This window comes from Oncorhynchus kisutch, linkage group LG17 (genome assembly GCF_002021735.2).
Source record: "Oncorhynchus kisutch isolate 150728-3 linkage group LG17, Okis_V2, whole genome shotgun sequence".
In the NCBI taxonomy this organism is placed as follows: domain Eukaryota; kingdom Metazoa; phylum Chordata; class Actinopteri; order Salmoniformes; family Salmonidae; genus Oncorhynchus; species Oncorhynchus kisutch.
Genome location: NC_034190.2, coordinates 23,911,980 through 23,933,810, shown reverse-complemented (window position 1 = coordinate 23,933,810; position 21,831 = coordinate 23,911,980). Strand labels below are relative to the sequence as shown.

The window sequence follows — 21,831 nt, the reverse complement described above, 5'->3', positions numbered from 1 at the left end:
CTCTCTCTCTCAAAACTTGCATCCTCTCCATCTCTCATTGCAACAGAAAGAAAAGGAAAGCTTGTAATACAAGCCGTTTGCCTGATGCGTGCAATTCTGATGAAATACATGTCATAAAACCTGGAGAAAGTCTGCTTGGTGGTTGGCATCAACTGTAATTGAGCTAGACATTAGGAATAAATGGACCCAAATAATTAGATGCTGCATGCTAGTAAAAGCAAAAACATTTGTAGTCTTGCATTTTCTTATGGAGCACAACTTGTTCTGTGGCACTGTACAATAGTAGAACAAGAATATGCAGTGTTTGACCAGGCACTTATTAACACAGGGAGGGAGAGATAAGTGTGTGTGTATGTGTGAGGTGTGTGTTGTGTTGGGGTGAGAATGAGAACTGAGGCGGAGAGAGAGTGTGGGGTTGCACTTGAAAGACCCTCTGATTTAGTGCTGCCAATGGCCGTGGCGTGTGTGTGCCAGCATGTGTGCCTGCATGCATTCCATTTATAGGTGCTTTAAAATCAGTAAAACATCTAAATAAATAAATAAAGTGATTGTAATTGAAAATTAGCGCTGTCACATTGATTCAGGGGTGTGCATGGGCAGCGTTACCACGCCTGTCCAGAGGAGAAGGCCACATCTGAGACACGATTTAAGAAGCCATTGATTTTGTTTCCAACCAGTCAGAGGGAGACACAATGAGCTAATAATGCTAGATGAAGAGGAATAGGGTTAGTCTGTTAGTTCCCCAGCCAGAGCTGTATGGGGAGAATGCACTTCTGGTTTGCTGGTTTCCCTGCTATGTTTAGGTGTGGTGTGGACAGTGAAGTGGTGATAATTTAGTGTTTGTTTCTGGTTGTGGTTATATGGAACATGCTACTAAAACCCAACCTGGCACCCAAAACACCAGCTCATCTTTAAATCTCTGCCTTACAGAAAAAACACAAACCTGGACAGCTACCAAGGTAGTCCTATAGCCCTTCTGAACAGCTGGAAAAAGCTACATATCTCTTACCTTCGTGTACAGTCACACCACAGTTGTCACACTGGATGATCTCGTCAGCGTCCTCGCTGTTGTCTCCCAGACACACGCAGCAGATCAGGATGTGTTCCATCCTCTGGGCCACCACGCTCCACGCCTGGGCACGCTCCAGCAGGGCATCCTGGGTAGACAGGAAGTGGGAGACACAGTAAAGTTTCAGTAAAACCATTATCAATGCACCCTTATACACTATATTGCGGCTGTTGTACACATGTTCTATTTTTAACTAGGTGGAATGTATAGGTCTCGAATGTCTTCATCTCCGTGTCTGAATGTAATACACTATTACATGTGATTCTAATATGCTTGTATACAACAGACCGCAAAAAATAAAGTTTCCAGACTCTGCAAACAAAGTTCCTCCAAGTCCTAAATCTAAAGCCTCTCACAATCTCCCCTCTCATCTGACCACAGATCGTTATTGATAGACAGCAGTAGGCTAAATCCCATTCACACGGATGGACTTTTAAGCTAAGTCGATTAGCCTAACACAAAGCTGTATCTCTCTAGCAGTCTCTGTGGTTCTCTCACTCTGATACCATCCAATCTCCTCATTGGATTATGTGATAACTCTGTGGCACATAGCAACACAGCGCTGGGCTGGCTAACACACTGGATCCAATGAAGGGATCAGAGAGTTAAATAAACTTCTCTAACAACTTTCACGACTACATGCTAAATGCTGAGGGCGAGAGGCAGTTTGTGAACAATAAAGTGTGATACAGAGGACATAAAGTTGTGTTTACCTTGTTGCTCTTTCCCTGTGACATGCTGTCATTGGTCAGCTCCTTGTCAAACACACTGCTGCTTATCACTTTCTTATTGGGTTTCTTCACCTCTTTATCGCTGTCGCTACTGCTCCTTTCTTTGTTCTCATCTTCATCATCACCACCATCGTTGTCATCATCCTCACTACCGCTCCCTCCGTCGTCATCTTCCTCCTCCGCCTCCTCCTCTCCCTCGCTTCCTCCTCTCTGAGTGGCCGCCGTCTTGGCTTTCTTCTTACCGGAGGTGGGCCTCCAGTCATTGTCGTCTTCGCTGTCGTAGTCGTCCATCTCATTGAGCTCTTCCTTGGTGGTGAAGTCCAGCATGGGGCGTTTACAACGCAGGTTCCACTTCTTGGGCTCCAGTGTCGCGGCCGTCCTCCGCATTACCACTACCGCATTACCACTACCCACATTACCACTACCCACATTACCACGCCCTGGATCAAGGTTCAAGGGTTTTTATAAAAATATTATTATTTCAAAACATGAATGTAACAAAAACATTGTAAAACAGCCTACCTGTGCCACTCCCACTTCCTCCACTCCCAGCCTCTGTGTCCGAGGCCTTCTCCTCTCTCCTCCATCGGCCCCTGGGCACCCCTGATGGAGCAGGGTCTTTAGTGGTGGTGATGCTAGTGTCAGAGGACGTCCTCTCCTCTTCCTCTGTGGGGGTGTCGTCACCTGTCAGCTCCTTGGTCTGTTCCTCACCGTCCATTGCATAGCCGATGTTGTCAGAGTCGCTGTCGTTGTCAGAGTCCTCAGCAGCGCTCTCCTCCTTGGACCCCTCCTCATCACTTCCAATGGCACTACCCTCTGACCCTAGAAGAGAGGAGAGAAGGACAGAGGGAATGTTCAACATGAAGTATGAATGAGGGCATGTTCAACATGGAGTATGAATGAGGGCATGTTCAACATGAAGTATGAATGAGGGCATGTTCAACATGGAGTATGAATGAGGGCATGTTCAACATGGAGTATGAATGAGGGCATGTTCAACATGAAGTATGAATGAGGGCATGTTCAACATGAAGTATGAATGAGGGCATGTTCAACATGAAGTATGAATGAGGGCATGTTCAACATGGAGTATGAATGAGGGCATGTTCAACATGGAGTATGAATGAGGGCATGTCTGCTGTCTTAATCTCGTTTGTATTGACACTTTAAATAAAGATTAACATGATCAAATCATGTTGCTAAGTGATAAAAACATTATATCATGTATCATGTAGTCTAATCTGCAATGCAGATTAACATGAGCTGTTGGATTTCAAGGTGTCAGGTGACAGGTCCAGAGTCCAACACTCCAACACCACAGAGCCCAGGAGGTTCACGGTACTGTAGAATCTCATTATCAGCTTCTGGCTTCAGTGTGTGTGTTTCAGATAGGGTGGATGAAGACCTCAGGGCCAACAGAGTGATAAATCCAGCCCAGGCAGAGTGGCAGGCCCGAGATCACCTCAGCGGCCACAGCCTCTCTAGATCATGCCGAGTCAGTGAGAAACACCGCTCTACAAGGTCACTACAAGACACAGACAAGCAGGGAGATGAGGATTTCATCTAAACCTTGGAATGCCTGCATCTGAGAGTGGGGCGGCACTGACAGACGGACCGGGCAGAAAGTAATGGTGGAGATAGTCTTCTGAAAGCTGTGTTGACATGGAGAATATCACAGCTAGGAAAATCTGTGTGTCATTTAAAGCTATTCAAGCCACAGCTAAATAGAGCCTTCATGACTATGAGTAGTCCATGATGGCCAACTTCTAAAAGGGATACACAACCAAATAGCAACAAACAACAATAGAAATCCATGCCTTGCTTTTGGGTATATTTCAAGTTGGTTTGAATAACTAATTCTGAGCTCCATCTTTCTCCTCTCCAGTTCTATCTGAACTGACAGAAGAACATAACAGGAATGAACTGAGTGTGTGGGGGAAGAAAAGGTGTCATTTACAGGGGGAGTGGATGGAAGAGGACCACCACTGCGGTTGGTTACCTGAGGCATCTGCGTCTCCCACTTCGAAATCACTGTCGTCTGAGCTGTCATAATCTAAGGCGTCCAGCAGAGAGGCAGCCAGAGGCTTCACCTGCCTGTGCTTCGACCCACGGTCCACTGGGAAGAGGAGAACAGAGGAGATTCAGTGCCATGGTAGAGAAGTACCACCACCTTCCTCTACGCTCAACAAACCAAATCAACAATGAATTGGATTTTGCTGCAAATTTTCAGCTGCCATTGCCTTCCTTTGCTATTTTATACTGATCAAAAGCCATATTGCAGTAATTGCCATGATCTCGGTATCAGACATATAATATGAATATAGGCTAGCCTATGCAAGCAGGTGTCGTGGCGTTGATAATCATAGCAATGCACATAACTAACTAGTCACAATGATAGTGGCTGTGGTGGTTGAGAGAAGAGTAAAGTACATGTTGCTATGCAGGCATCACAGCTTGACCTGCAGGGATATAGCTAGCTAAACTAGCTAGCTAGCTGGCTAGCATTATCCATTCAATTGTTATGGGAACAATGCTAACGCTAGCTGCTTTAGGGAACACGTTTTGACAGATAATGGAAATACATAGCTATTAGTTACAACTGTAACATTAGCGGAATTGCTCGTCCAGTAAACATGTAGCTAACATGAGCTAGCTCAGTAGATAACTATATTGTTTATAAATTGGCTAGTTAGCTAAACAGCATTCAACTGTCAGACTAACTAGACGGCTAGACAGCTAGCTAGCAATGACTCGACCCACTAGTAGTATTTATTATCTTCAGACAATAAAACAAATTGTGTGGGCTTCTCTGCATAAAAGCATACTACTTTATTTTGTCAATTATTCCTTATATTGAAATGATCACTCACTTTATCCGTTTTCTCGTTTTTACTTGATTGAACAATGTCACAAAGAACGCCTCCTCAACATGTTATGTGCACAACGTTAGCCACAAGAAGTGGTGACGTTCAGCACAAAGTGATGTTGTAACCATGGTAGCCGTCGAACGGTGTCTCAAGATTATGAAGAAAACTTGTGTAAATTATCGAGGGTAGAGTATGATGAGATAACACAAATACGTTTTTTTTTAAATGGCATTTGACACAGATGACATAAACCCATAACCCTCAATAGTCATGAAAAAATATGTTCAACATTGTAGGCAGTATTTTCTTTGATAGGATCAAATACACCTCAGTGATGTTACTGTAAGCCAAAGTCCTGCCAATATGTCACATTGGCACCAAAATGTTGTCTGTCAAAACCAGATCTGATAGAACAAAACCAACATATCTTTATCTGGGTTAAGCAGAATGTTGTGGGGAAACAAATACTACAACTCTCATGTACCCTCTTCTTCGTTAACCTTATTCTCTGACATTCATATTAACTTCTGAATGATTATTTCTGAGTTGATGGTGAGTAGGTAGAGAAACAACTCTCTGAGCAAGTCTTCCTGAAGATACCAGATGCTTTTCTTTTTATGTTGATGGACCATACATGACTGTGTTGGTGCTGGTTAGTTAGATGCATATTATACTGAACAGAAATATAAACACAACGTGGAACGATTTCAAAGATTTTACTGAGTTACAGTTCATATAAGGAAATTAAAATAAATAAATTAGGCCCTAATCTATGGATTTCACACAACTGAGAATACAGATATGCATCTGCTGGTCAAAGATACCTTTAAAAAAAAGTAGTGGCGTGGATCAGAAAACCAGTCAGTATCTGGTGTGACCACCATTTTCCACATGCAGCACGACACACCTCCTTCGCATAGAGTTGATCAGGCTGTTGATTGTGGCCTTTGGAATGTTGTCCTACTCCTCTTCAATGGCTGTGAGAAGTTGCTGGATAATGTCAGTAACTGAAACACGCTGTCGACACGTCGATCCAGAGCATCCCAAATATGCTCAATGGGTGACATGTCTGGTGAGTACACAGGCCATGGATGAACTGGTATATTTTCAGCTTGCAGGAATTGTGTACAAAACCTTGCGACATGGTATAACGATACAGACCCAGATGCAGACACGGGAGGCAGATGGTTCGAGACTCTGATGTTTATTATAATCCAAAGGGCAGGCTAGAGACGGGTCATGGACAGGCAAAATATCTTAAACAGGTCAGAGTCCAGGAGATACAGAATGGCAGGCAGGCTCGAGGTCAGGGCAGGCAGAATGGTCAGGCAGGCGGGCTCAGAGTCAGGGCAGGCAAGGGTCAAAACCCGGGAGGACTAGAAAAATGGCGATAAGGAAAAAGCAAGAGCACAGAAAACCACACTTGTTGATTTGACAAGACAAGACCAACTGGCAACAGACAAACAGAGAACACAGGAATAAATACCCAGGGACTAATGGGGAAAACAGGTGACACCTGGAGATGGGTGGAGACAATCACAAAGACAGGTTAAAAAGATCAGGGTGTGGCACATGCGGCCGTGCATTATCATATCATGCTGAAAAATTAGGTGATGGCGACGGATGAATGGAACGACAATGTGCCTCAGGATCTCATCATGGTATCTCTGTGCATTCAAATGGCCATTGATAAAGTACAATTGTGTTCATTGTCCGTAGCTTATGCCTGCCTATACCATGACCCCACCGCCACCATGGGGCACTCTGTTCACAACGTTGACATCAGCAAACTGCCTGCCCACACAACGACATACACGTGGTCTGCGGTTATGATGCCGGTTGGACGTACTGCCAAATTCTCTAAAACAACGTTAAAGGCAGCATACGGTATACGGAGTATTATGATATTATTAATCGATTGACTATGACTTTTTAAATCACCAAGCAGTGCTATTTGCAGAGTTACCTCCAGGTAAATGTTGCAGTTCTTCAAAACTTCAGACATCTGTGGCATTGTGTGCCAAAATGGAACAGGTTAGAGTGGCATTTTATTGTCCCCAGCACAAGGTGCATCTGTGTAATGATCATGCTGTTATTTATTTTTATTTCTTTATTTTTACCCCATTTTCATGTTATCCAATTGGTAGTTACAGTCTTGTCTCATCGCTGCAACTCCCATACGGACTAGGGAGAGGCGAAGGTCGAGAGCCGTGCGTCCTCCGAAACACAACCCAACCAAGCCGCACTGCTTCTTGACACTGTAATATTTGTGTTGTGGAGAAATGACCAGGCAGGAGACGGGAGTACAGTCAGTTTTCGTTTAGTCAAAACCTCTCGTGCTCCACAGTTCCCGGCACCCCAGTGCGCATGTGTATTTCCTATTAGTTGTAGTAACGTAACACTGCCGTAATGCATTACTGCTTAGTAACAGCACAGTAACTAAAATAAACAGATGTAGATCCCAGATACTACAGACACAATGCCCACTTAACCCGGAAGCCAGCAGCACCAATGTGTCGGAGGAAACACCATGCACCTGGTGACCGTGTCAGTGTGCACGGACCGCTACAGGAGTCACTAGTTTGCGATGGGACAAGGACATCCCTGCCGGCCAAGTCCTCCCCTAACCCGAACAATGCTGGGCCAATTGTGCGCCGCCCCATGGGTCTCCCGGAGCCTGGACTCAAACCTAGAATCTGTAGTGGCACAGCTAGCACTGCGATGCAGTGCCTTAGACCACTGTACCATTCGGGAGGCCCATGATCATGCTGTTTAATCAGCTTCTTGATATGCCACACCTGTCAGGTGGATGGATTATCTTGACAAAGGAGAAATGCTCACTAACAGGGATGTAAACAAATTTGTGCACAAGATTTGAGAGAAATAAGCTTTTTTATGATTTCTGGGATCTTTTATTTCAGCTCATGAAACATGGGACCAACACTTTACATGTTCCCTTTATATTTTTGTTGAGTGTACTTTGGATTTGATCTTCACTTTAATTGCTTTTGGCAATCAACTTAAAGAGCAGGTCCTGAGAGTTCTGATGTATCATGATTACTGGCCTCCCGTGTTTGCACAACCTGTCGCCACCACAATAAGATGTGGGAGTCAATAGGGTCCGCTGGTGATTGCCTTATCTCTCACTCTCTCATTCTCTCCACATGAGTGTCTCTCTTACTGTCAACTGATGAGGGATATTGAAGGATAAATGACTTGAGATTTAGGCCTGTCACATAATTTCACAGACTTCCAGTAGGCTAGGTCTGCTTTCCAAAATGACACCCTATTTCTTATATACTGCACTATTTTTGACCAAAACACTGTGGGCCCTGGTCAAAAGTAATGCGGTACATAGGGAATAGGGTGCCATTTGGGGAAAGCATGTTGTGTGTTGAGTGATTAATATCAAATATGCATTACATTTAAAAGGTTTTTCCTGCCTGCGGGTGGCGAGCTGTTTAATTTAAAAAACCAACATTGGTTATATCATTTCTATTTAAACATTACATTTTTGACAAGTTATCACAACCACAGACACTGTAATAGCTACATTAATTTAAAATATCATTTAACTCTATGTCAGAAATGCCAATAGCAACAACATTAGATTATTTCATGTCTTAGTTCAACCTAAGCCATATTCTCGAAAAAGTTGTCGCCTGAATAGCGGGCTACCGAGTGGCACAGCGGTCCAAAGCACTGCATCTCAGTGCTAGAGGCGTCACTACCGACACCCATGCTCAATTCCAGGCTGTATGGCAACCGGCTGTGATTGGGAGTCCCATAGGGCGGTGCACAATTGGCCCAGCGTCGTCCAGGTTTGGCCGGTGTAGGCCGTCATTGTAAATAAGAATTTGTTCTTAACTGAGTTGCCTAGTTAAATAAAGGTTACAATTCAAATGTAAAAATAGCAAACACAGGCTAATAAAAGCCTGTTTTGGCTTGTTTGCAGACAGGTTTGTTTCTATTGTCCTCCTTTGACTTTGGCAGTTTAGCAAACAGGAGATGATTAAAATAAATGAGCCTAGATTGATCCTGATATACGGCGAGGGGAAGACTGATGGGGGAGGTGAGCGGAAAGGATGATTATGGCTGTCCTTGCCCGCCGATGACAAATGGCACTGTATCGTGTCTCTAAAGCCCTAGATTTGTATCTATTGCCTGGCATCAAAACACTTCTGGGATATCATCATAACCACCAGCGTCATCATCAATGACATCAACATTGTCACCATTCTCCCTATTTCCACACTGTTTTGTTTCACTCATACATCCTATGTGCATTTGTTGACTGAGGAAGAAGTGAAAAGAATTCACACTAAACTAGTCAAGGTCAATACAATACGATAATACGAATATGCCCAGAACAATCCTTTATTCTGACCTCATTGCTATAGTTGGTAAAACAACAAGGGAGCCATTTTGGCCTGATTATGTAGTTATTGTGTTATTGTGTAAGTTTAGTTTGTATTATTGCATAAACATTTTTTATTTTCAATATTCATGTTTATATTTGTCAATATTGAACAATTATTGTAAGAAATGAAAAATGAAAATACTTTCCCTATCACGGAGCCAAGCGGTATGACAGATGAAACTTTATGCATGGAGTCTTAAAGGAGGCCTGAGGAAGGCCAATATTTCTCAAATGCTCCAACTACATACAAATTATTTCTCAATTATGCTGTAATATGCAAATGTCAAATATATGTGAGCAATCCTTCCTTCAAAGGACCTTCTATGGATTAAATGTCATATAATTCCACCCCAAATCTTTCCATGACATAAACTGACCAGGTGAATCCAGGTGAAAGCTATGATCCCTTATTGATGTCACTTGTTAAATCCACTTCAATCAGTGTAGATAAAGGGGAGGAGACAGGTTAGAGAAGGATTTTTAAGCACTGAGACAATTGAAACATGGATTGTGTATGTGTGTCTGTCGGAGGGTGAATGGGCAAGACAAAAGATTTCAGTACCTTTGAAAGGGCTATGGTAGTAGGTGCCAAGCGCACCGTTTTGTGTCAAGAACTGCAACACTGCTGGGTTTTTCAAGCTCAACTTTTTCCCGTGTGTACCAAGAATGGTCCACCACCCAAAGAACATCCAGCCAACTTGACACAACTGTGGGAAACGTTGGAGTCAACATGAGCCAGCATCCCTGTGGAACGCTTTCAACACCTTGTAGAGTCCATGCCCCGACGAATTGAGGCTGTTTTGAAGGCAACTCAATATTAGGAAGGTGTTCAGTGTATGTAGACCTAGAGAAGGAATCATATGGAATCCCTTACTTTCGGGAAGCTTTGTTTTCACGGATTGGGTAAGTTGAATTGTAGGCTCTATATTCAGTCCTAGAAAGGAATCATATGAAAGCCTTGACTTTCTGGATGATGAGAGGTAACTGGAATCATAGGCACTATAGGTAAGCCTAGAGAATGTACGAAGGCCTGAGCCATATAGAGATATATGGCCCTGACAAAGGCAGTCATGTCACATTTGAACATATATTTACGGCTATGGAAAGGAGTTGTAAAGCATGTCTTATTGGATCCTGACTGTGACCCCATGCTGCAAACCTTTCCACAGTACCCCTCTCATAAGTCAGTCAAAGTATAATAAAATACTATACCATTACAAAGATTCTCACCAAGTCAGCACTCTGTAGGCTATATCTCCCTCTCTCTCTCTTAGACAGGACAAACTGCATAAACATCAGAAAGCAGAAATGGTGGAGGCTAGAGGTGGTTGATGTTGATAAACCAGGTTAGGAGATGAGGTGTGGGGAGTGTAGAGGGTGATTTAGGAGTGGAGGAGGAGGAGGTAGAGGGGTTCACTGGCCTCTGGAAGGAAACACACACACAGACACACTCACACACACACACACAGGCCCCTTACGTCTGAGTGTGTTCCTGCTGGGATCTTGAGAAATTGTCCCGCTGCAGATATCTGTCAACTCGATGAGCCAGAGGACAGAATCAATTACATTAAGAACAAGAACAGCACAGGGTTTAGGAAATAAAAACATTACTGGAAAGAACACTGCATGCCACAGAAGGCTTAAAACCTCATTTGAATAGGAATAATTACAGTGAATTATTATTTATGAATCCTCCAGTAGCATGTAACTGAAATGCAGCAGTTGATATAACCCCCCACTACCACCAGCGTTTTGCATTTAAATTGAAATATTTATCCATTCTTACTTTGCAAATCATGTGACAACATAGTCTGTAGCATTTATCTTTACCTCCCTGAGACTCTCTTTGCCTTTCTGCTTCTCCCTCTCTCTCTTTCTCCCCACCTCCGCAGCTTAGATCTGCAAAGAAATGTGGGGAAATGTGATTACCAACACAGTGACTCGTTGTGAGAGGCGACAGGAGATGTTATCAAGTGTTATCTTAATGTTCCTCTCCTCACTACGGACAGATTAATTGTCATTTCAAGTATTATTACAGGTTATTTTCACCTTGGGCAGGAGCAAATCTAAGCTACGAATGCGACTGATGCACACTGGCTCAATTATATGTTTTCTTTTCTGGCTTTTTGCAATTATTGTACGTTTGTAAGTAGAAAAGTGGCACAGTTCCAACTCTATCATCAAGTTCGCTGAAGACACGACAGTAGTAGACCTGATTATCAATAACGACGAGACAGCCTACAGGGAGGAGGCGCTCTCCCTCAACGTCAGCAAAACAAAGGAGCTGATTGTGGACTTCAGAAAAAAACAGGCTGGGCATGCAACCATCCTCATCAATGGTCCGCCCCGGAGATGGTCAACAAATTTAAAGTTCCTCAGCGTACACATCTCCAAGGAGCTGAAATGGTTAAACAGCACGGACAACATGGTGAGAAAAGCACGAAAGTGACTCTTTAATCTCAGGAGGCTGAAGAAATCTGTACTGTCCCCGAGGGCCCCTTACAGTGTTCTACAGGAGCACCATCGAGAGCATATTGTTGGGCTGCATCACAGCCTGGTATGGCAACTCCACCACCACTGACCGCAAGGCACAAGTCAGCTACCTGATCCCCCTGTCTTCCTGCTTCACCCCTGTCTTCCTGCTGCTCCCCCTGTCTTCCTGCTGCTCCCCCTGTCTTTCTGCTTCACCCCTGTCTTCCTGCTGCTCCCCTGTCTTCCTGCTTCAACCCTGTCTTGCTGCTGCTCCCCCTGTCTTGCTGCTTCACCCCTGTCTTCCTGCTGCTCCCCCTGTCTTCCTGCTGCTCCCACTGTCTTCCTGCTGCTCCCCCTGTCTTCCTTCTGCTCCCACTGTCTTCTTGCTGCTCCCCCTGTCTTCCTGCTGCTCCCACTGTCTTCCTGCTGCTCCTCCTGTCTTCCCGCTGCTCCCTCTGTCTTCCTGCTGCTCCCCCTGTCTTCCGGCTGCTTCACCCCTGTCTTCCTGCTGCTCCCCCTGTCTTCCACCTGCTCCCCCTGTCTTTCTGCTTCACCCCTGTCTTCCTGCTGCTCCCCTGTCTTCCTGCTGCTCCCACTGTCTTCCTGCTGCTCCCCCTGTCTTCCTGCTGCTCCCACTGTCTTCCTGCTGCTCCCCCTGTCTTCCTGCTTCACCCCATCTTCCTGCTTCACCCCTGCCTTCTGGCTGCTCCCCCTGTCTTCTTGCTGCTCCCCCTGTCTTCCTGCTGCTCCCCCTGTCTTCCTGCTACTCCCCCTGTCTTCCGGCTGCTCCCCCGTCTTCCTGCTTCACCCCTGTCTTTCTGCTGCTCCCCCTGTCTTCCTGCTGCTCCCCCTGTCCTCCTGCTTCACCCCATCTTCCTGCTTCACCCCTGTCTTCTGGCTGCTCCCCCTGTCTTCCTGCTGCTCCCCCTGTCTTCCTGCCGCTCCCCCTGTCTTCCTGCTTCACCCCTGTCTTCCTGCTGCTCCCCCTGTTTTCCTGCTGCTCCCTCTGTCTTCCTGCTTCAGCCCATCTTCCTGCTGCTCCCTCTGTCTTCCTGCTTCACCCCTGTCTTCCTGCTGCTCCCCCTGTCCTCCTGCTTCACCCCTGTCTTCCTGCTGCTCCCCCTGTTTTCCTGCTGCTCCCCCTGTCTTCCTGCTGCTCCCTCTGTCTTCCTGCTTCACCCCGTCTTCCTGCTTCACCCCTGTCTTCTGGCTGCTCCCCCTGTCTTCCTGCTGCTCCCCCTGTCTTCCTGCCGCTCCCCCTGTCTTCCTGCTTCACCCCTGTCTTCCTGCTGCTCCCCCTGTTTTCCTGCTGCTCCCTCTGTCTTCCTGCTTCACCCCATCTTCCTGCTGCTCCCTCTGTCTTCCTGCTTCACCCCTGTCTTCCTGCTGCTCCCCCTGTCCTCCTGCTTCACCCCTGTCTTCCTGCTGCTCCCCCTGTTTTCCTGCTGCTCCCCCTGTCTTCCTGCTGCTCCCTCTGTCTTCCTGCTTCACCCCGTCTTCCTGCTTCACCCCTGTCTTCTGGCTGTTCCCCCTGTCTTCCTGCTTCACCCCTGTCTTTCTGCTGCTCCCCCTGTCTTCCTGCTGCTCCCCCTGTCTTCCTGCTGCTCCCCCTGTCTTCCTGCTGATTTGGACATCATTGTTTCATTCACACCTGCAGTGTTGGAGCTTGAACATTAAGTATTTCACTATACAATGCAACTACATCTGTGACCCTGTGCATGTGATCAACAAAAGAAAGAAAGTATAATGATAATGGTGATCTCACTCTCACAGATGATTCAATGCCATTTACTTTCATAGTATGATTTACAATGATTTATTTGTGTTTTTTTGTGTGTGTCAGATGCCCAGTCCGCATGACGTAATGAGACACTGAATACCCAGAGAGTGTACAACAGGTTGTTCCACTCTGATTCTGAGTGTAAAGGACTCTCTCTGTAGGATGTTCCTTGTCTCTGTGTCTGTGGCTTGTTCCACTACACGAGAGATGAAAGGGGAGGAAGACTACAGATCCATACAGGACATTCTGTCTGAGCCCTCTGGCTATACCTCCTCTCATCTCTCTCAGCATGAAGGCCACTCATACAGACCACCTGCCATTTCCATGTGCAGCGAAAGCAAACTTTAATCAACCACTCCGACCGACATTATCATCTGAATTAGACACAGTGCACTGCCTCTTTGAAGTTCAACATTGGGAGTCCTTCCCGAATTTACCTTCACAATGACTATTGGTTTTCAGTAACCTAAAGGCATGATGGAATTCAGAATCCATGCTGAAACTATCTCTGGTATGAGTATTTAGACTGATTATTCACTGCATGTAGTTGTAGCACATTGTGATTGACGTGTACAGTTGAAGTCGGAAGTTTACATACACTTAGGTTGGAGTCATTAAAACCCGTTTTTCAACCACTCCACAAATTTTTTGTTAACAAACTATTATTTTGGCAAGTCGGTTAGGACATCTACTTTGTGCATGACACAAGTCATTTTTACAACAATTGTTTTCATTTCACTTATCATTCACTGTATCACAATTCCGGTGGGTCAGAAGTTTACATACATATGTTGACTGAGCCTTTAAACAGAAAATTATGTCATGGCTTTAGAAGCTTCTGATAGGCTAATTGACATCATTTGAGTCAATTGGAGGTGTACCTGTGGATGTATTTCAAGGCCTACCTTCAAACTTAGTGCCTCTTTGCTTGACATCATGGGAAAATCAAAAGAAATCAGCTAAGACTTCAGAAAAATTATTGGGAGCAATTTCCAAAAGGCTGAAGGTACCACGTTCATCTGTACAAACAATAGTATGCAAGTATAAACACCATGGGACCATGCAGATGTCATACCGCTCAGGAAGGAGACGCGTTCTGTCTCCTAGAGATGAATGTTGTTACGCTCGTCGAAATGATCAGACCAAGGTGCAGCGTGGTAGGCGTTCATTTTATCTTTATTGAAAATGAACACCTAAAAACAACAAAAGGAAAACGAATGTAACATTCGGTAGGCTACACAGAGCTGTACCAAAACAACATCCCACAAAACTAAAGTAGCAAAACAGGCTGCCTAAGTAGGATTCCTAATCAGAGAACCATACCCGGCCAAAACATAGAAACAAAGAACATTGAGTCTCCAGTAGGTCTATCCTGGTGACGGCTCCGGTGCAGGACACAGACCCCGCTCCACCTCTGGCTCCCCCAATTTGGTGGCGCCTCTGGAGCGGGGACCCTCTCTGCAGGCCCCGGACTGGGGACTCTCGCTGCAGGCCCCGGACTGGGGACCCTCGTTGCCTGCCCCGGACTGGGGACCCTCGTTGCAAGCCCCGGACTGGGGACCCTCTCCGCAGACTGACCCGTGGAGCAGGCACAGGACTCACCAGGCTGGGGAGACCTACTGGAGGCCTGGTCCGTGGAGCAGGCACAGGACTCACCAGGCTGGGGAGACCTACTGGAGGCCTGGTCCGTGGAGCAGGCACAGGATGAACCGGGCTGTGGGGGAGCACTGGAGATCTGGTGCAAATCCTTGGCACCACTCTTCCAGGCTGAATGCCCACTTTAGCCCAGCACCTCCAGAGCGCAGGCACAGGTCAAACTGGGCTGTGGGGAGCACTGGAGATCTGGTGCTTAGAACTTGCACTGCACAGGACACACTGACCTGTCACAGCGCACCGGAGACACAGTGCGCAGAGCCGGCGCAGGATACCATGGTCCGAAATGGTACACCGGAGACCAAGAGCGCTGAGCTGGCACAATCTTCCCTGGCTGGATGCCAACTCTAGCGTGGCACTTGCAGAGAGCTGGCTCAAGCGCACCAGGCTGTGCACGCGCACTGGAGACACCGTACCCTTTACCTCATAACACGGTGCCTGACCAGTACCACACTCCTTGCCGTGAGCACGGGGAGTTCGCTCCGCCAACCTCCCCGTGTGCCCCCCAAAATGTTCTGGGGGGAGTGGCTTCTCGGGCTTCCGACGATGACTTGCCTTCTCATATCGTCGCCGATCCTCCTTCGCTGCCTCTATCTCCTTCTTTGGACGGCGATATTCTCCAGCCTGCGTCCATGGTCCTTTACCGTCCAGGATCTCCTCCCACGTCCACTCGTCCTGTCCACGCTGCTTGGTCCTTCTTTGGTGGGATGTTCTGTTACGCTCGTCGAAATGATCGGACCAAGGTGCAGCGTTGTAGGCGTACATTTTATCTTTATTAAAAATTATCAACAAAAGGAAAACGAACGTAACGTTCGGTAAGTTACACAGAGCCGTACAAAAACAACATCCCACAAAACAGGCTGCCCAAGTATGATTCCTAATCAGAGACAACGATAGACAGCTGTCCCTGATTGAGAGCCATACCCGGCCAAAACATAGAAACAAAGAACATAGAGTTTCCCACCCGAGTCACACCCTGACCAACCAAATAGAGAATAAAAAGATCTCTACTGTCAGGGCGTGACAAACGTACTTTGGTACGAAAATTGCAAATCAATCCCAGAATAACAACAAAGGACCTTGTGAAGATGCTGGAGGAAACGGGTACAAAAGTATCTATGTCCACAGTAAAAAGAGTCCTATAAGGACGCTCAGCAAGGGAGAAGCCACTGCTCCAAAACTTCATAAAAAAGCCAGACTACGGTTTTCAACTGCACATGGGGACAAAGATCGTACTTTTTGAAGAAATGTCCTCTGATATGATGAAATACAAATATAACTTTGCTGCAGGAGGGGCTGGTGCACTTCACAAAATACAGTAGATGGCATCATGAGGTAAGAAAATTATGTGGATATATTGAAGCAACATCTCAAGATGTTTTTCCACAGTTGTGGCACAATGGCTTAAGGACAACAAAGTCAAGGTATTGGAGTGGTCATCACAAAGCCCTGACCTCAATCCAATAGAAGATTTTTGGACAGATCTGAAAAAGCATGTGCGAGCAAGGAGGCCTACAAACATGACTCAGTTACACCAGCTCTGTCAGGAGGAATAGGCCAAAATTCACCCAACTTATTGTGGGAAGCTTTTTGTTAAAAAGGTTTGAAATATCCAATAAATGTCGTTCCACTTCATGATTGTGTCCCACTTGTTGTTGATTCTTCACAAAAAAATACAGTTTTATATCTTTATGTTTGAAGCCTGAAATGTGGCAAAAGGTCGCAAAGTTCAAGGGGGCCGAATACTTTCGCAAGGCACTGTAAATATCTGGCCCACTGGGAAGCTGAAATAAATCGTTCTCTCTGCTATTATTCTGACATTTCACATTCTTAAAATTAAGTGGTGATCCTAACTGACCTAAGACAGGGAATTATTACTTGGACTAAATGTCAGAAATTGTGAAAAACTGAGTTTAAATGTATTTGGCTAAGGTGTACGTAAACTTCCGACTTCAACTGTACTTAGCAGGATCTCACACACATACACACACACACACACACACACACCACCATAATGCAACGAATATGAAGTTCTGAAAAGGGAGACACTACAATGCAGTAAAACTCTATTTTCCAGCCCGACTAGAGTGCCACTCCTTGACATGGTGGCATTTGACCAGGAATACACTCATCTTCCTGCTCCAAGGAGATTCAGCACCTTGCAGGTTAGCCTTTCAAACCCTTGCTACTTGGTATTCTGTGATGTTTCAATCATGTTCCCCCGAGCCGCACGTCAACAAGTCTAGAAGGAGAGATCCTAAAAAAAAAATCTAAGCGGATGGCATATGTCTGACAACTTCCAATTTCCTTTAAAAATGCGCAACTATTTCTAAAGCTTGGGGGCCTCTCTCCTTGGTGCCAGAGACAGAGGCTCCATTTCCCCTGATGGATTGGCTGTCATATCCCCACAGAAAGGTGCTTCTTTTACTTTATAGACGCACGTCTCTGCTGTGCTCTTGTCTGCACTGTGGAGTGGATCCCAGCCCAGCTCACCGCTGAGCCACCATCGTTTTTCTCCCCTTATCGCTACCCTGCCGTTTCCTTCCCCAGTCTCCCAGACATAAACACCAACACACAGCAACTAGAAGGGACAGAATATAATCTATTTTTTTCTGTTTTCAACTTTCGCTTTGATGTCGTTCACGTGCAGTGTATTATAATCATCATTACTCAGTTAGTTATATTATAGAGGGTAATTACAGTACATGGGTATTTGTATTATCATGTGTGGATGTAGTGTGTGAGGCTGGAAACGGGAGTCTGTGTGTGTGTTGGGTAGAGCCGTGAGTGTTTGTGTGTGTAGTGCTATGCGGTTCCTATGTTGCCTGGCTACCCAGACTCCATGCTCCAGCCAAACGCTATGCCACGGACACGGACGTTAGTTTATTCTCCTCAATGAGTCTGGATCTGAGTACCCCTTCGACCCTTCGCCGATTGCAAACACAGAAACCGATGGGTTGAGCCAGAGCCAGAACACACGCGGGTAAATCTGCGGTTTGAAATTGTGTCATTGGCTTATGCTGATTGGTTAGAGACCCTCATCACCACAAACGACTTCAATGATAGCAGTCTCAGACTAAAGAATGCAGTGAACAACAGAGCAGCGGAACAATTTATTGTGAGTTGTCAGGCTAGGGCCTATGTGACGTGTGTATGTGTCTGAACAATTTGGTGTGTGTGTGTGTGTGTTTGCTCGCGCTCACACTCGCCTGTATGTGTGTGTTTGACCTAGTGGACATTGTCTTCCTGGAAAATCTGGTCCCTCCAGCAGGCCTGCTTGTGAGCAGCGGCTTATCAGCTCCGACCAGAGTCCCCCTCTCCCTCTCCCTCTCCCAACCACCTCCATCGCCTTAGAGGACAGTAAATTGTACCCAAGCAGTTAATAAGAATACAAAATATTGTGAGTGAAGTTTGCTCATGCAACCATAAAAATACTGCATGGAAACATCTGCAGGGAAAAGTTTGGTATTAAAGAAACTCCATCTTCTCGGCGGTGGCTCTCTACAAGAGCCAACATCACATGTTCCCGCACCAACCAGCCAGCCGTGCAGTCTTGCGTTTGGCTAGCGTTCGACGGACGACCCACATCTCATGATTAACAATGCAGGTGGCTTTCTCCCTCCTCCACACACACAGTAGCAAAACAAACATTTATTTCCATGGCATTACACTAGGAAGTGTCATGGGTGCATATTGAATTCTCTACAACAGCGTGACTGGCTGCTGTGTGTATGGAGAGAAGGAAGGTAATTACATATTGAATGTTCTTTTTGTTCAGTCAGCTCCTGGAGGGGAAAATCCATCTGTTGCACACACTGCAGAGATTGTGTGGAGTGTGTGTGTGTGTGTGTGTGTGTGTGTGTGTGTGTGTGTGTGTGTGTGTGTGTGTGTGTGTGTGTGTGTGTGTGTGTGTGTGTGTGTGTGAGGTGTGCGTGCATAAAAGGCATGTTTCCTCCAGCCCCTCAAACACACACAACACCAACCATTTACTTCAATATGAAAACAGGTATCACTTCTGCCAGATGTCTGTACCACGGCAAATTAGGTCCTTGGCACGCCACACATCATTCATTTCTGTTCCACATGTTCTGTGAAATAAGAGAGAGGGATGATATGAGACACACGTTTGAAAGAAGAAAATCTGCATGCTTGGGCTTTAGTCTGAACATCACATTTCTATACTCCGTGAATACAGGTATCCATCCACAATCTGCAAAAGAGCTTGTAGCTAGTTCGTCTTGCTAAAACTAATCTTGGCACCCAGAACAAAATCTCACATGCTTCCTGGCCAGCTACTAGGTTTTGCTAAGCATGTTACAATAGACTATGCCAACACAGATAAAAACATGATCAAGCATAAGTCCACTCCACACTTTGTCTGGTTTACATGTCCAGTCATTTCATTAGGTTGTTCAAGCACTCAGTTGGAGTATGTCTCATGTATTCAGGTGTTCTAATAGTGCTGTATGATTAGTCAACTGGCCCTTTTCTATTGACTAGACAAAGAACCTCTTCCTTTGTAATAACATAGAGATATCTGTTACTATAGTTGGTCAGTTGTTCACCGTGGATTATCCCAACTCTCGCAGCACTGTTTGTGTCTATTAGTAGCTAGCTCCTTCTCCCTCACCTCCATCCATCACCCCTCCATTCCTCCCCATGAACCCTCCCTCCCTGCCAACCCTAATGCTGTCTCCACAAATCTGTGTCTGCTGTGCCTGTGCCTCTGTCAGATTTGGGAAGGAGAGCCATTGTTCTCAGATGTAAGATCCCCTGCTTCAGCTTGTGGGATTAGGGCTGGTAATGCGCTGGCTTGGCAGGGCTCTAGCAGGACTCTAGCTGTATATGGACTAGCCTAGCTAGCGCTCTACGCTACTCAGAATGTCAGGGGTTTTAGCTGTGGACTAGCCTGGCGCTCTACGCAAAGTGGCTGTCTGGTGCTCTGCACCACCCACTGCAGAGCCAGGGACCAGGGTGGAGGGGCTATAGCAGAGGGAGACAAGACTCAAAGAGGTGAGCCTACTGTGGGGAGCCAGGGACCAGGGTGGAGGGGCTATAGCAGAGGGAGACAAGACTCAAAGAGGTGAGCCTACTGTGGGGAGCCAGGGACCAGGGTGGAGGGGCTATAGCAGAGGGAGACAAGACTCAAAGAGGTGAGCCTACTGTGGGGAGCCAGGGACCAGGGTGGAGGGGCTATAGCAGAGGGAGACAAGACTCAAAGAGGTGAGCCTACTGTGGGGAGGCTGGCCAAACTTCACCCTACCATGACCTCAACCACCCCCTCCACTTTTCTTATGATAGCTCTGCTATTTGACTCGATTGCATTTGGTCTTTGTGGGTAATTATCTTATTATATATTTGCTATTCATAGACTATTCATTTAAAGACATTGACGTTCCTCACTTTAGATTTGTCCACAACATCAAGGAACTAGACTGATTTGCAGATGTGCTATTCAGACAGTCAGGGAGTGTACTGTACCGTCAATAGAAAACATTCACCTTATCACACCATCCACAGCCAGACCAATCACTCTCTGAATATCAACTTTGCTTTGCGTAACGTTTGATGTCCCTCATATTCATATGAATTTCCTCTTCATTATGTCTTACCCATGTCAGTGATTACCCTCAGACAGACAGCACACTGCGGCCGCTCACTACAGAATACATCATCAACAATTTACACGTCATTAGCTTTGTTTCGATCATATTTGTTTGATGAAATGTCTCCCTGCATCGTGGAGAGAGCGAAGACCGGGTTATTTACCATGTTTAGAGAGAAGGGGAAGGCAAACCATGGTGTGTTGGGTTGATTAATTGCCTTGCCTCGAAGGAGGGAGAGTTTCAAAGAGGGGAGTGTGCGCGCGCGCGTGTGTGTGTGTGTGTGTGTGTGTGTGTGTGTGTGTGTGTGTGTGTGTGTGTGTGTGTGTGTGTGTGTGTGTGTGTGTGTGTGTGTGTGAACATCCATCCCTGTGTGTGTAGTCAAGTGGGTCGGTTGAGTTCAGTGTGTGTTGATTGGTTTATTAATCTCTGCCAGGCCAGTCAGCTGATAGGATCGTAATGCAGGTGATTTAATTAGTGTATATGAGCTGCTGTCCACTCATCCAAATGCAAACACCCTGTAGAGGACATGCATCTAACTCTGTCAGCTAGAAGGGTAAATGTGTGTTTGTGTGTACTTCCGCCTGATGCATGTGCATGTGTGTTTGTGTGTGTGTGCATGCGCGTGTCATGAGATCGATGGAGGCACCACTCCCTGCTTTCCTGCAGAGGGCAATGATGAGACAACACCAACAGCAGAGGAGCTCACATCTGTGTGCAATAGCAGAGCAAACCAACTCCTAACAGACAGATCTCACAAGAACACACAACTGGAACACTTACTACTCTCAGTTCATTTCAAAGCATTTAATGTGTTTCTATGGGCACATATCATGGGAAATAAATGTCAGTATTTACTCATCTCTCACCAAATAGTTTTCTGAAGGACCTTTGAAATGCAATGCGACTGCAATTATATGAATACAACTCAACATTAGCAAGAAACACTTTTTAATAGTTAAATCAATTATTATCTAGGCCAGTGGATCCCAAACTTTTTATAGTCCCGTACCCCTTCAAACATTCAACCTCCAGCTGCATACCCCCTCTTACACCAGGGTCAGCGCACTCTCAAATGTTGTGTCTTGCCATCATTGTAAGCCTGCTGCACACACACTATACGATACATTTATTAACCATAAGAATGAGCGTGAGTTTCTGTCACAACCCGGCTCATGGGAAGTGACAAAGAGTTCTTATATGACCAGGGCACAAAAAATAATACAATAATAATAA

At 45.8% G+C, this 21,831-nt stretch overlaps 1 protein-coding gene across 5 annotated transcripts in view; it reads right to left on the bottom strand.

The window, feature by feature from the left end:
- LOC109907364 (PHD finger protein 14-like) overlaps nt 1–4,778 on the bottom strand; it is a 114,320-nt gene extending 109,542 nt beyond the window's left edge. For all 5 annotated transcript variants that reach the window (XM_031793394.1, XM_031793396.1, XM_031793395.1 and 2 more), the window contains exons 1-5: nt 4,671–4,778; nt 3,800–3,916; nt 2,323–2,622; nt 1,783–2,240; nt 1,010–1,157 (exon numbers count right to left, since the gene is read on the bottom strand). In XM_031793394.1, the coding sequence (XP_031649254.1) occupies nt 1,010–1,157; nt 1,783–2,240; nt 2,323–2,622; nt 3,800–3,916; nt 4,671 (1,024 nt within the window). In that variant the 5' untranslated portion in view covers nt 4,672–4,778. The remainder of the gene's footprint in view (nt 1–1,009; nt 1,158–1,782; nt 2,241–2,322; nt 2,623–3,799; nt 3,917–4,670) is intronic.
- Between the last annotated feature and the right edge of the window lie 17,053 nt (nt 4,779–21,831).